At 37.3% G+C, this 13,004-nt stretch overlaps 1 protein-coding gene and 1 long non-coding RNA gene across 2 annotated transcripts; one reads left to right on the top strand and one right to left on the bottom strand.

Annotated features, from left to right (window-relative positions):
- The first annotated feature begins 8 nt into the window (after nucleotides 1–8).
- On the top strand, nucleotides 9–12,768 carry FAM150B (family with sequence similarity 150 member B). The gene is made up of 5 exons (XM_017729168.1): nucleotides 9–497; nucleotides 2,890–2,943; nucleotides 3,053–3,133; nucleotides 5,529–5,595; nucleotides 12,097–12,768. The coding sequence occupies exons 1-4, from the start codon at nucleotides 239–241 to the stop codon at nucleotides 5,591–5,593; spliced, it is 459 nt and encodes a 152-aa protein (XP_017584657.1). The 5' UTR covers nucleotides 9–238; the 3' UTR covers nucleotides 5,594–5,595; nucleotides 12,097–12,768.
- LOC108445425 lies at nucleotides 7,913–12,103 on the bottom strand. Its single transcript, XR_001860277.1, has 2 exons — nucleotides 9,108–12,103; nucleotides 7,913–8,596 (listed from the first exon to the last, which is right to left on the bottom strand). It is a non-coding gene; the product is annotated as an uncharacterized LOC108445425 (long non-coding RNA).
- Nucleotides 12,769–13,004: the final 236 nt, after the last annotated feature.

Genomic DNA, 13,004 nt, shown 5'->3' with positions numbered 1-13,004 from the left:
CCGCGGACCCCCCGCCCCGTCCCGCTCCGCCAGCCCCCGGCAGCCCGGGGCGGTCTGTGCCCCCGCCTTGTGTAACCTGCGAAGCGGTCGCCGCTCTTTCCTCCGCCAGTGTTTCCCATTTCATCCCCACGAGTCTCCCCACCTTCGACCCACCCCCAATTTTCTCTTCCAGTGAAACAGGAAGACCTCCCATAGCAGCAGATCCTTCCTCTTAACGCACTCTTCAGGTCGGACTGCAATGAGTGGACTGAGGTCTTCTGGGCTGCTGGGGCTGGTACTCTTAATGCTCTCAGCAGGATACTGCAAAGAGAAAACGGACTCCGCAGATTTGAAGGACAAGCAAAGTCTCTTGAATCTCATCATGGAGATCATTCAGGAACTGAAAAGGTACCACCTGGAGAAGGACAGTGGGATGCAGTACTTCTCCAAGCATGACTATAACTTGGATCGAAGGCAAGTGGCTGACTATGGAGGATACCAGGATGAACAGAGAGTTGGTAAGTCATAGTCCATTTTTTTCCCTATGATGCCTCGGTGAATGAGATAACAGGTTACTAATTTTGTATTAAGAATTCACCACTCAAAATACTTGCAGATTCCCTTTAGTATCAGAAGCAGACACAGATGGCAAATTTGGGATAGAAAACCTCCATTCACTTCTCACAGTCTTTTACTCTCTGGATAATGTACTCAACTGAAAGTCAACTTCCTGTGGTTTTGAACAAAACCTATTAATAAGGGAAAAGACTGAAATGGGCTGAGATCAAAGAAACAAGGGATAAAAACGCTTTTTCCTGGAAGGTTACCACTTATTATCGTGCTTGGTTTAAGTGTTTCTTGGAAATGACCCTAGCGAGATTCTCCTGCAGGATTGTGGTATGTCCTAAAACCTTACATATAGTCTTCTCTGCAGCTCAGTTTCACTGAACTGTTCACCCTGCTTGTTAGTTCCTTTTGTACCGAGAGAAGTACACCTTGAAATACTAGGGAACTGAGACAGTACTCGTCTGTCACTCTGACCAGTTTGGGACACTCCTGCAGTCATCCTTCTGCTCATTTGACTAGCTGTTCTCTAATCTCCAGTGAAAGCACAGGTTTGTTCATGAGATGTTCAGGATTGCATAGAGCAGTCCAGAAATACACATGGTGATGGATAGTTACTGCTTAGTTTGGTGCTGTACTTCTGTGCATCCAGTTGAAACTAGATTTAGTTTCTCCTGCTGCCGTGTCTAATTTAGTGTTCCCTGTCACTCCCAAGCCCCTACAGCGTTACTGCTGCTCATCTGACCCCTCCAACTGAAAGTGACTTTCTGAATATTTTCCAGCAAATGTCTACTCACCTTTTCCCAAAATTGCTTTCATTTTGATAGTATGCTATTTATTTTGTCTTTATTGATCTCATAAAGCTTCATTATACTTTTTCATCATTCTCATTCATACTCAAGTATCTTCACAAGTTTGCATTTATTGGTGGTTGTCATGAAAATATTGCTTCTCCGTTTGGATGATTAATGAATGTACAGAAGACAACAATTTTGTTCTACTTAAGGTCAACACAGGAGAGAACATTTTGTTCTACAAATGTTGAAAAGTCAAAGAGGCCAGACTAAGCAGGGAACCATGATCTGCACAACTCTAAATCTCATCTTGGAATGTGGGCGTAGTTTTTGGTCACCCTGCTGGTGCAAAACATCTAGCTTGTGTGGAAAAGTTGTCTATGAAATTAATAATCCTGCTTCATAGCAGATTATTTGGTAGTGTTGTTATTGATTCTGAAGCGATTTTTCGTTCTGGTATTATAATGGAGTTTTTCCAGAAACTCTGAAAAGGAACTACTAGTTAGAGTCTTTCATTTTGGTTTTTGCATCACTTTCCTAGAGAGCTTGTCCCATGGGAAATTTCTGAGTGAAGCATGTGTGTTTTTAATGCTCTTCATGACATAATTAGGTCAAATAGGATAAGGTCAATTTTACTTACACTGACTAAAGTTAGAAGTAAATGAAGAATGACTTTCGAGAAGTGTCTAAATTCACAAGTGGATCAGATCTGGATGGAAATGCTCTCTGCTCTATATCTGATAAAGAGGTGCCAGGGGAACGAAAAAGGCTGCTCACACATTTATGGTCAAGTAAATAAAGCTAGTGTATCATACACAATCAGCACTAAGCTATCAGCATAGTGTTTGTAACGGAAAGCAATCAAAGATAGTTGTAAATCAGGAAGTCACAAGCAGGGGTTAGGGCTAAAATGGATTTCAGTAAACCAGTTTCATTTTGCCATCTGCTGAACACAGAACACAAAGCGGTAAACCACAAACATAGGGAGCCAGAAGAGAGCAATTTGCTTGGAATCATTTCCTGTGAATTTTATTTACTGCTAAAGGGGGGAGGTGGGGGGGAAGATTCCTGTAAGTAGATCAATCCAGTTTCATGATTAGAGCAGAACAGTGCTTCTGCAAACATACCTGGCACAGAATAGTGGATACATTTGCATAAGAGAATTAGAAGACACAACCCCAAACTTGAATATATCTTTGGGTCTTTACCACTCTTGTAATATGAAAGAATTTAAACCTAGGTAAACTTGATAATGTAGTTCATAGAGGACTAAAATCTGACTCTTAGTTAATAACCATCGTCATAAGTGATCTCTCACCCAACAGGCACTGTTTCATCAGCACTGTGTTTCACAGAGCATTTTACAGGGTCTCCCTATGTAAAGCAAATTCTTGCAATTTAGCCTACTGTATGCGAAGGGCTTTTGCCCTCTGTGCACCTGTCAAGACATAGTGGTGATGTTTTCTGGACAGAGTATTCCCTGTCCTCATACTGTACTTGGCAAGCATAGTTCCAGTGCAGTAGAGTAACTATTCTTTTTTCTGTCCCACAGAAATAGTTCCCAGAGATCTGAGGATGAAAGACAAGTTCTTGAAGCATTTAACGGGTATGTTTGAGTTTTGCATTGGTATCCATATTTCACATACATACCGTAAGCTGCACTACTCTACCTGTGAGCTGTGCTGATTCATAATTTATTTTTCTTTATATTTCAGGTCCACTTTACTTTAGCCCAAAATGTAGCAAACACTTTCATCGGCTTTATCACAATACAAGGGACTGCACCATCCCAGCATGTAAGTAACAAAAGCACAGACTTCCCTAAAACAAGGGGAAACTCTAAAATTTATTAGCTCTATCAAGTATCAGTAGTGATACAATCTCAGAATACATTCCCTGCAAAGAAAAATTTGGAGTGCTCTGAAATGTACTAAGTATCCTCTACAGCATTGCTAGAACAGCATCAGCATTACAGAGAGGAAAATGGAAATAAAACTTTCTCACTGCAACTACACTATGTAGAATGGCTCTAAACACTGCATCCTTAGGTACTGATGTATTTGCCTCATGGGTTCCAAACCAAGGGTTTGCTTCGTACAGGAACATAACTCCCCTCACAAATATCTCATATTTAGTTTCTAGTGCTGTAAATTCAAGATAGGATCACAAATCCAGGTGGGGTTATTTAGTTTTCATTGATTATTTATGTAGGACACATTTTATAGACATTTTATATTCTGACTATTCAGCTACCAATCTACCAGTGATGTTGATAGTGAATCTTTGCAACACTTGTCTTCAGTGAATTACAAAAGTATAACTTCATAAGGCTTAGAAAAAACAGAAAAGTGCTGATGGACACAACTAAGCAAATGCAGCTTATGATACCTCATCACGGTTGGCAGCATAGAGAATTAAATAAAAATCAAACATTGACATTTATTAGTAAGTAGATGTGACTCCAGATTCACACTGAGGAGGACCTGTTGAGTAAGCAGATGCTATTTTAGCATAGCCTTTTCAGAATGGAAGCACACTTTATTTTACTTGTCTGAGGTCAACCAGTTGGGTCAGTAGCAGAGCTGGGAATAGAAACAAGAGTTACAGATTCCAAGTTTCAAGTATTAATAAATATTTCAGCCCAGTGCATGTTAAAGGCATATTTGGTAAGAATTGTGGACATTTTCTCTGTTTGTAAGGCTTCAGATTAGGAATTCCTTGGAAAGACAAGGATTTCTAGATGAGAGGTAGCCAGATCACGTTCTGTTTACATGGGTGGAGATGTAAGTTGTTCATAATTTGTCTGTTCTGAACAAGCAACAGTCATATTACCTTTTTCATAAGGATCACAACACAAACATCGTTTGGCTCAGCACGAACAAGTACTCCAAGCTGTGAAGCTAAAGACTAGTTGGCCTTAAAGGCTCTAAATTAGCCTTTTCCTTCTGCCAGGTGACATATCCACCAACATAATGTCTGGATAATGGAGGATAATTTGTATGAGTGGCAGTTACAGCATAACTATGCTGTGAGTTGGGGATCGCTAACATTTCATCTCTAGAAAACATTAAATGTAGTTACTCATTAATGAAATAATACCTAAAAAAAATCAACATCAGTTACTGGACTGGATTGACTAGCATCTCTTTAAAGTAACTTCCTTCTAGGAAAATGAGATGAACAGCTTGCTTTAATTCTTCATGCACAGGATGATGTTACTTTTTGATAATATCCTTACTTCAAATTATAGTGTTCCTTCTGTGTAGAAATCTGAAGGCCAAACAGCAAAGAAACTAAAAGTGTCAGTGATGCTGCAGCATGGTGGTAGCCAGTACAAAAGCACTGTGTTGGCATACTTTGTAGCACTTTGTACAGTGTGGCAGCATTGGCACCTGAAAAATAATTTACTTTTCTATCTGTCCATAACCAACTTTCACAATATTTGCTTTCAGTTTTTCATGTAAATGAAAAAAACCCCTTTTGATTAATTTCTTTAGTTTTGCATTGCTTCTGTCTCCTACTATGAATGCACCAAAAAGTTGAAGGTACCTAAAATAGGAACAACTAACAATAGGACTACAGTGGAAAAAACAATTTTACTAGTTTTAAGATAAAACTTCATACTCTTATGAATGTTTATGATGTGGTCATCCACTTGGGCTGGACTTAACATTTGTATGACTAGAAGATGTTACTTGTCTAATTTAACAGCTTTCCCAGGAAAAAATCTATTGGAGAGTGGCATTACTTAATATTAAGTTGACAGACTAGCTCATTGAGGGCTGGATTTCAAAGGTGGCTGAGCACTATTTATTCTTTCTCTAATATGGAAATACTACAGTCACATGTTTAGATCCCACACAGAAGCAGAGGCACAGATGTATAAATTTTATACACGCATACATACACTTGGACAGACTCCAAGCACATTCATGCTGTTTGTTTACAGATAGAACATGTGCAGAACTCAGTTGCATAGTTAAACGTGCCATTAAACACGGCTTTCAGTTATTACACAATTTTTACGCGCTCCTTTTTTAAGTCAAAGGAGTTGATTTTTATTCTGTTGCAAACTAAGGTAGTCGTTGAACTTCACTATGACACTAATTTGCACACTGATACCAATTTTGATTTTTAAAGGCAAAGTTGATTTCTCTGGTAATCTAGTCATGCTCTTTTTTTTTCATACAGACTATAAAAGATGTGCCAGGCTTCTTACTCGATTGGCAGTAAGCCCTATGTGCATGGAAGGATAAAGGTAAGCTTTTTTTTAGCAGAAATGACATTCCACTGCATAGCAAAGCAGTGGATGTTGTATTTCATACATGAAAATTCATGGGAGTATAATAACAACTGTCCTGTAGATAAGGTATTCCTCTCCCAGAGGAGTTGAAGTAACTGGCTTAATCTGGCAAATTTTGGCATTAAGGAAAGGGTACCCCCTACTGGAAGTCATTACATAAATGTCCATGTGCATAATCTGTGAATTATTTATAGCAGCATACACTTAGCAGATAGTGCATTTGTTGCTACAGAACAAAACACAACAGCTGTGGCTTATTTTTCAAGAGTTTACTCAGTACACAATTGCCTGTATCGGCAGCAGCAGCCGCCCTTTTATGTGTGCAGCTGTAGATCGGTGCTGTAGTCAATAGTATGAGTTAATGTATACACAGCTATACACATGAGAGCTTTATAAATGTAGATAGGTCACAGGTGCTTTTATAGTAATTCAATTAAAATATATTGATAGGAGCATTGATAAACTAACTTCAGGCTATTTGGATTTTTTGGGATTTCCTTGTGTACACCTCTCATGTCTATCGGTTCATTGCCTCCTGTTTTGCCTAGATGTGCCTCTATTTCCCACAAATACTCGGGAAATTTCATCACCCACCAAAATAAAAACAAAAGCCAATCAACCGAACCAAAAAGTACTCCCAAACTATCTGTATTTTTAGAGAACTGTAACATAAGAGTACAGAAGGAGTAATTTAAATTCTGTCCTCAGCCTTTACCTGAGACCAAATGTGATCTTGGACAGAGGGAGAACTAATAACCATGTAGATTGGTCAGTAACAAATGCTCTCAAACCAAGATGCTTTAACTCTGGGACAAAATACACATCTTGTGGAAAGAATCAGTGACAAAAAGTAATAAATATTAAGCATTTTATATATTTTTTTTAAAGTATTGACACTGTTTTGCACTTCACTCTCAGAAGCAAGCTGGGGAAATAGGATCAAGATAAATGTAAAAGTGACTGGAAAAAGATATATAAGTTGTTAGTACTTCATTGTCAAAACTGGAAAAATGTTATTGAGCAGTGTCACACAGCTTCATTATGGGTTTGATATTGTTCAATATTTTCATTAATAACTTGGGTGACAGAATACTGTATTTATGTATTTCAGTATTATAGGAGAAGCAACTATGATACAGTACAACCTTGAAATTAAAAATAATCTTGGAAAATAGGCCAAATAGTCTAAAACCAGGATAACAGATAAAGAGCAGAATTATGAAGTCACGTAGGATTATTCAACTGCAGAAATACACGGAATTTGGTGCATAGTTAAATAGTGCTGTCGAAAACATGGAGGATGACGTGGACCACAAACTAAGGAAGTCAGCAGTGTTACACCTGAAGAAAGTCAAACAATACTGGAATTTATAAATAGAATAATTGTTTATGAAATTCCCGACATAATTACTGTTACTGGAATACTATATTTAATTAAGGGTACCACACTTGAAGACGTGTGGGTTCTTCTTGTAAGAGTCCAAGGAAGAGCAACATGAATGACCAAAGGCCTAGAAAACTCGGCATACAAGAACAGTTACAGGAATTAGGATTATTTAATCTAAAGAAAACACGACTGCAGGAAAACATGATGGAGCTGTTCAATTTAATGAATGACTTGCTACAAGTCATTCTCTCTATCCAGTCTGGATAAATGAGACACAATTTGTTTAACTTTGCAAATAGGTGAATAATGTTATTACCAATATCAATAAGCAGATACATCAGAGTATGAAATTCTTTTCTCCCTTTCTTTAGAAAATTTTATCTGTATCTTAACAACCTGTCCTGTAAACACGAATTTGTAATATGAAGGAATAGCAACTAAAGTAGTTCACATCTCAAGCTGGGAGTCTATTTAAAAATGTCCATCTCTCAAACAACACTTTTGCTCAACTAGCAGGCATGTTTCAATGCTAGCAGCAACTCTCCTCTTATTCACACAGACACAAATCTGTAGTGGTAGACTCCTTAAGCAGCCTCAGTTAGCAGAAAGGAAGACTGTCCTCTACTACACACATCTGGAGATGCACAGGTGTCTCCATAAGATTAAGCCTCTTTTCTCCTCAAAGCTTTTCCACTGCATCAGTTCAATTTGTGTGAAACAAATTAGGTTTCCTGTTTTGTTCAGTATCTGATTCTTGCTTCATTTCAGACTTCTAAGTGGGCTGGGCTATAGATGGACTGTTACTTTGGCAGACTGGTAGTTCTGGTGGATTTTTCAGATCTGTGGACATCTACCCAGTTTTAGACATCAATTTGGAGAGAAGAAGAAATGATAAATTTATTTTTATTTGTACTTAAAATGCATTTTGGACAAGCACAGCTTTAAAGCACACAAGACATTGAAACTCAGAGCTAAGATCAAACAAGAAAATAATATGTGAAAACAGAAATTAGACATCTGTTACTGTCACAACACACACCTAAATGGGCACATGTGCATTTATGGTACAACGTGTCTTATGGAGCCGTCACTTTTTCTCATTTATTCTATACATGTGTAACTGAGCTCCATCTTCTCTTTTTTTTAGAGCGTATGTTCCCTTTCTGCCTGTCCTACAGACATGAGCAATGCAGGGACCCAGTAACAGCCCTTCAACTTGTTGAGATTGCATGAGTGAAGCCAGAGCAGCAGATTTCTATTATCACATCTCTCAGTAGACCATTTTTTTTTCCAGTCAGCCACCCAGGCTGTATTCCCTGGCTGTCACCAGCACCATCTCTGATTAATTTTATTCTGTAACCCTTCTCATGGTCAACACAGCTATGCTGGAGTCCTGTCCTTGATGCTCCTTTTTTTTTTTGTTCTGGTCTTCAGCCTCATTCTTCTGCCAGCTTCCCATATTCCATGCTTGCTTTGTTCCACTCCATGCAGATACATCCCACAACTGTTACATTGTCCATATCTACAGTAGGTAAGAGATGCCAGGAACACAATTCCCAAAGTCTTCACCTAAATAAAGTTCACAATTCAGATCATGAGCATTTCTTGTGACAGACGGTGATGAATCTGAAAATCCCTTTGACAGCATTTGTCACAGCCACTTTGGCTAAAATCATACAGATTTTACTGCTTTTGTTTGAAAACCGCAGGTGCTACTGTTGGTGCCCTCCCTTTTCCATTACCTGTTCTTTATGTGTTTGCTAGACACCAGCACTGATCTCATAACTTATGTTGAAAACTCCTTGTACTGTGAGGAGTAGTTCAGGGACTAAGGACTGCATTATCACATAATATTACATACTTCTGTTTTGAAGATTTCCCCTAATTTCTGTACTGACAACTATTAATGGGGTTTTTAAAACTTTTTTAAAGCATCTACACTTTTTTCAAATAAACAAAGTAAAACTAATTACATACTTTTACACTAATAAATACAAGACTGGTGCAAGTAGTTGGAGTCTCAGGCTAAGCAGAGAAAATGAGACTTACATACTATAAAAAGTATATTAAAGAAACCTACCAGTTGCTTGTTTCCTTAAGATGCAGATACACATACAGGTCAAATATTCTTTGCAAAATTCCTAATAAGCTTAAAACTGACGTTTCCTTTGGAACTCAGAAAAATCTGTGTAAACTCCTCAAGATGCATTGACCATACTAGTTATATGTGACAAATGCTGAAAATACAAGATAAAGTTGGAAACTTAAAATACATGAAGAAAAAAACTGAAATACCCCACTAAATATACCATTCCTTTACACCATATTATATATCCATTTTTTCAAATTATTCTTAAACCACAGTATTTGGGCACTTGAATTTTGCTTCAAGTGTTTTTAGCAATGGAAACAACAGCCCTTAATTGCATTTTCCCTTAGACTGGTGCTTATTCAGAGTAACATTGAGTGCATTCAAGAAATATCAGACACTTGAATTCCATAAAAGTGAAGGTGAAATTAAGATGAGGGGGTTGTGTATTATTCAGTGAAGGTCTTTTTTTTCTAGAAAGTATAGCGTGATCTGTCTTACACAGCTGCTCAGGCAATGTTCAATCACCTCTTCTTGGTGCCAGGAAGTGGTTCCCAAGTTAATTAATTTAAGACTTTTATCAGAACTACTACTTTGAGTTAAAAAGGCAGTCAGTGTATATGGTTACTAGTGTGGCATTGTCCAGGTTTATTATGTCCAGCATAGTTTTCCTTGCTGTGGGATGTCTGTGGCTAGCAACAGATGGGACATTAAGAGCTTCATAATCTTCAATGCATGGATCTCTCTCTGATAACATTACAGCAGAATTTCACCTGGGTGTGTACACTTGGGAAAAGAATTTTTTTATGTAAGCATGGGGAGTTTCTGCCACAAAAGTCCTACTGGCACAGTATTTAAAGTTTATATTGATATTTAAACCACTAAATTCTTCTCATATAGATTAGCTTTTTCCTAGAATCAAATTTGGAAAGCTGTAGTATGCCTTTACAATAGCTTTCATTTGTGCTTTTAAAAATTAGCACAATTGGTTGGGGAGTTGTATAATTACCTATGTTCTCAATAGAGGCTGTAGTCAAATTGCATTCAGGATCTCCTCTAAGACTATCCGTCATCCTTCAGCTAAGTTCCAGCCCAATTTTCTTAGACTGATGGATATTACAGACTATATGAAATAAAAACTTTTTTTAAAAAGTACAACAGATTTATGAGTACTAAAAATCTGGAGTCTATTCAAGGGTTTCTGAAAACATCAGGGGTTTAGAAAACTATAAGTTAGCTGATACAAAACTGTAAGTTACCCATACAAAAGCAGATGTAGATGAGATGACAAATGAGCATCCACAGTTTTTCACCCCCAGCGAGCTGCATATTCCCGTTAGTAATGAAAAAACTTTTTATTACATTTTCACTGTTTAACTTGTAAATTGTACCACACACTGATCAAACCAAAAGCACGTTACTTTCTTCTAAACATCACTTTTTAGCATCATAGCTTAAATAGAGTACAGTAGGAGCATACATACAGAAAATAAGCCACGTGAAAATGCAAGACAAGGAAAATTTACATCAGTTTCTCCTCTAAGGAAGGATATTAAAAAAAAATAAAAGTAATTGTCCTATCTGCAAAGCCAGAAAAAAACCCTAGATTACATTAAGCTTTTCTGTAACATTATTACATTTCCTAATAGCTTTCAAAAATTGCAAAACTAAATGTTTAAATACTACTAACAAGTATTTCTGTATGCACCAATAGCTTGATTTTCAATGGATTATGTCAAGTCCAACTGACTTTGCATACAAATTATTCTATTACAAATTACACTTAAGCAGTAGAAAATGTAGAGAAACTCAGAGTATCAGAGAATTCACACTGATCATGGGAAAGACAGTTACCTATGTTCAGACAGAAAATATGAAAGCTTAACTGTGAAAAATATCATCATCAGAATTCTAGTATCAGAGTACCAGTGGTTTTTATCTCTCCCATGAATTTTTGATGGCTGTAAGACACCAAAGCTTCAGCTGAATCTGTTTGCATGTAAGAGTCTTTCAGCTGTGGAGTTCCTGTTTTTTTCATTGTACAGTTTTTACTTCTAAAAAAGAACAATAACAGGCATAGAAACACATGACACTGGGTAGACAGACTTGCAGAATTCAGTGCTCACCTGTCTAGAAGAGGACAGACTTCTAGATAGGTGTATATGCAGTTACACTACATTTTCTTGTAAGCTTTAAAGGTGTGAGGGAGTAGGGTTTTGAAAACCTTCACCATTCAACCTTTAAATCAACATTTCCAGAATAGAGACAAAATACCTACATAAGCAGTGTGGAAACCTGTAATTTTGTGTCTGTGATTTTGATATCCGTGTCATATGCATGGTTGTGATTTCATTCCAAGAAACTATTTTGGGAAGACTTGATAGAACAGGCAGTGAATTTAACCACTGCAGCTCCTGCTTAGTTTGTGGTGGCTCAGTGTTGGCATGTTCCAGGGGCTATATTTATACAACCAAATCTTAAAAATTTACTTCTATTTGTTTCTTGTTTATATGAATCCAAGTTTCTTCACAAATGGGCCCAATGAAACATCAGATCCTTCCTAAATTCTTCAAACTGGGCACCCCATCAGCAGCTCCTGACACCAAGGCATTTGGACAGCATTTTGCATTTTGTTAATGCTATTCCTGAGGTTTATTCACTTTTTTGACTTCACAGATGTAGTCATTGGAACAGGCCAGACTTAACTACGAACACATTTTGAATAGATAGAACTGGATTTTCCTAGTCTGTCTACCAAACATGAACCATCAAAAAAAGTGATGCTTTCCAGAATTTCAGCCTTGATTAACAGTCAGGCTGATATGAACTGAGCTAAATCTGAAATTCACTACTGGAAAAGTTATTACTGATTTCTCCAGTTTCATTTACTATTTTCACTATGATAAACACGTTCTCAAACGTATATATATGAGTATAAAAATGATGAAAGGCAATTTTCTTTTCTCTTTTAATCCACCAGATGTTATTGCCGTGACAAGAAACACCAAGAACCAAGAGAAGTGCCTTGGAAACCAACAGGGAAATAGAACTTACTACCTTTTAGTGAACTCCATTGTGGACAAGAGATTTATTTTTGCAGATTGACAGACTACTTCCCATAACTCTTTTAACATGCGTTTTGTATGTCATCAACAGTTTGCAGATTGACATTCTTTACAGTAGCATAACCGCCAGTAGTACTTAATGCTCCATACTTAAAAACACACTACAATTGATGTGTAATGCTGCCAAAAATAATGTAAACACAAATATTTCACCAAGAAAATTCATGTTCTATTGCTTAATTCTACAGTTTTAAGGAATGTTTGTTTGTATATCTAGAACTACTAAAGATCTGCTCCACAGTAGTTGTGGTCACTTGATATCCTTCATGCTTATGCAATTTTTTAAAAGTTTGGTTAAAACAAACTTGCATTGGGGTCACATTGTACCCTGGAGTACAAATTGCATGACAAACAGGAACGTAATTCCAAGTAGACATACTTTTTGGGACAGTGGAGCATGGATTTTGTACACAAACACAAGCTGCCATTAATTTACTTTATATAATAAATGTATGAAACATTCCAGCAAACGTGCAATATGTAAATACTGTAAATAACAAGCGTAAGTAATAAAGTGTTTGGTATTATGTTGTTCTCAGTTTGCTTTCTGTTCACTGAATCCAGGTAAACAAACTACCTTCTGGTAGCTACCATCATTTATCCACACGTAAAACTCTTTCCACTAAGAGTTCACAAGTGTAAGAAGGAAAGGTGTACTCACCTCAGAGTTCAGTAATCTGGACACCCTGGATTTGTGAGGATGGACAGATCTGTACGTTTCAAACCCAAAAAATGCCCAAGACCACAAGGCTGCTCCAGTTCT

Source organism: Corvus brachyrhynchos, unplaced genomic scaffold (genome assembly GCF_000691975.1).
Source record: "Corvus brachyrhynchos isolate BGI_N302 unplaced genomic scaffold, ASM69197v1 scaffold1, whole genome shotgun sequence".
In the NCBI taxonomy this organism is placed as follows: Eukaryota; Metazoa; Chordata; class Aves; order Passeriformes; family Corvidae; genus Corvus; species Corvus brachyrhynchos.
Note: the sequence above shows the minus strand (reverse complement) of the source record. Positions and strands in the feature narration are given on the sequence as shown.

Excerpts from the sequence above, each read along its gene's own strand:
- FAM150B (XM_017729168.1), top strand. The coding sequence starts at position 239 with ATGAGTGGACTGAGGTCTTCTGGGCTGCTGGGGCTGGTACTCTTAATG. Across the intron at positions 2,944-3,052 it reads GTTCTTGAAGCATTTAACGG|GTCCACTTTACTTTAGCCCA; the intron begins GTATGTTTGAGT and ends TTTATATTTCAG. Across the intron at positions 3,134-5,528 it reads GGACTGCACCATCCCAGCAT|ACTATAAAAGATGTGCCAGG; the intron begins GTAAGTAACAAA and ends TTTTTCATACAG.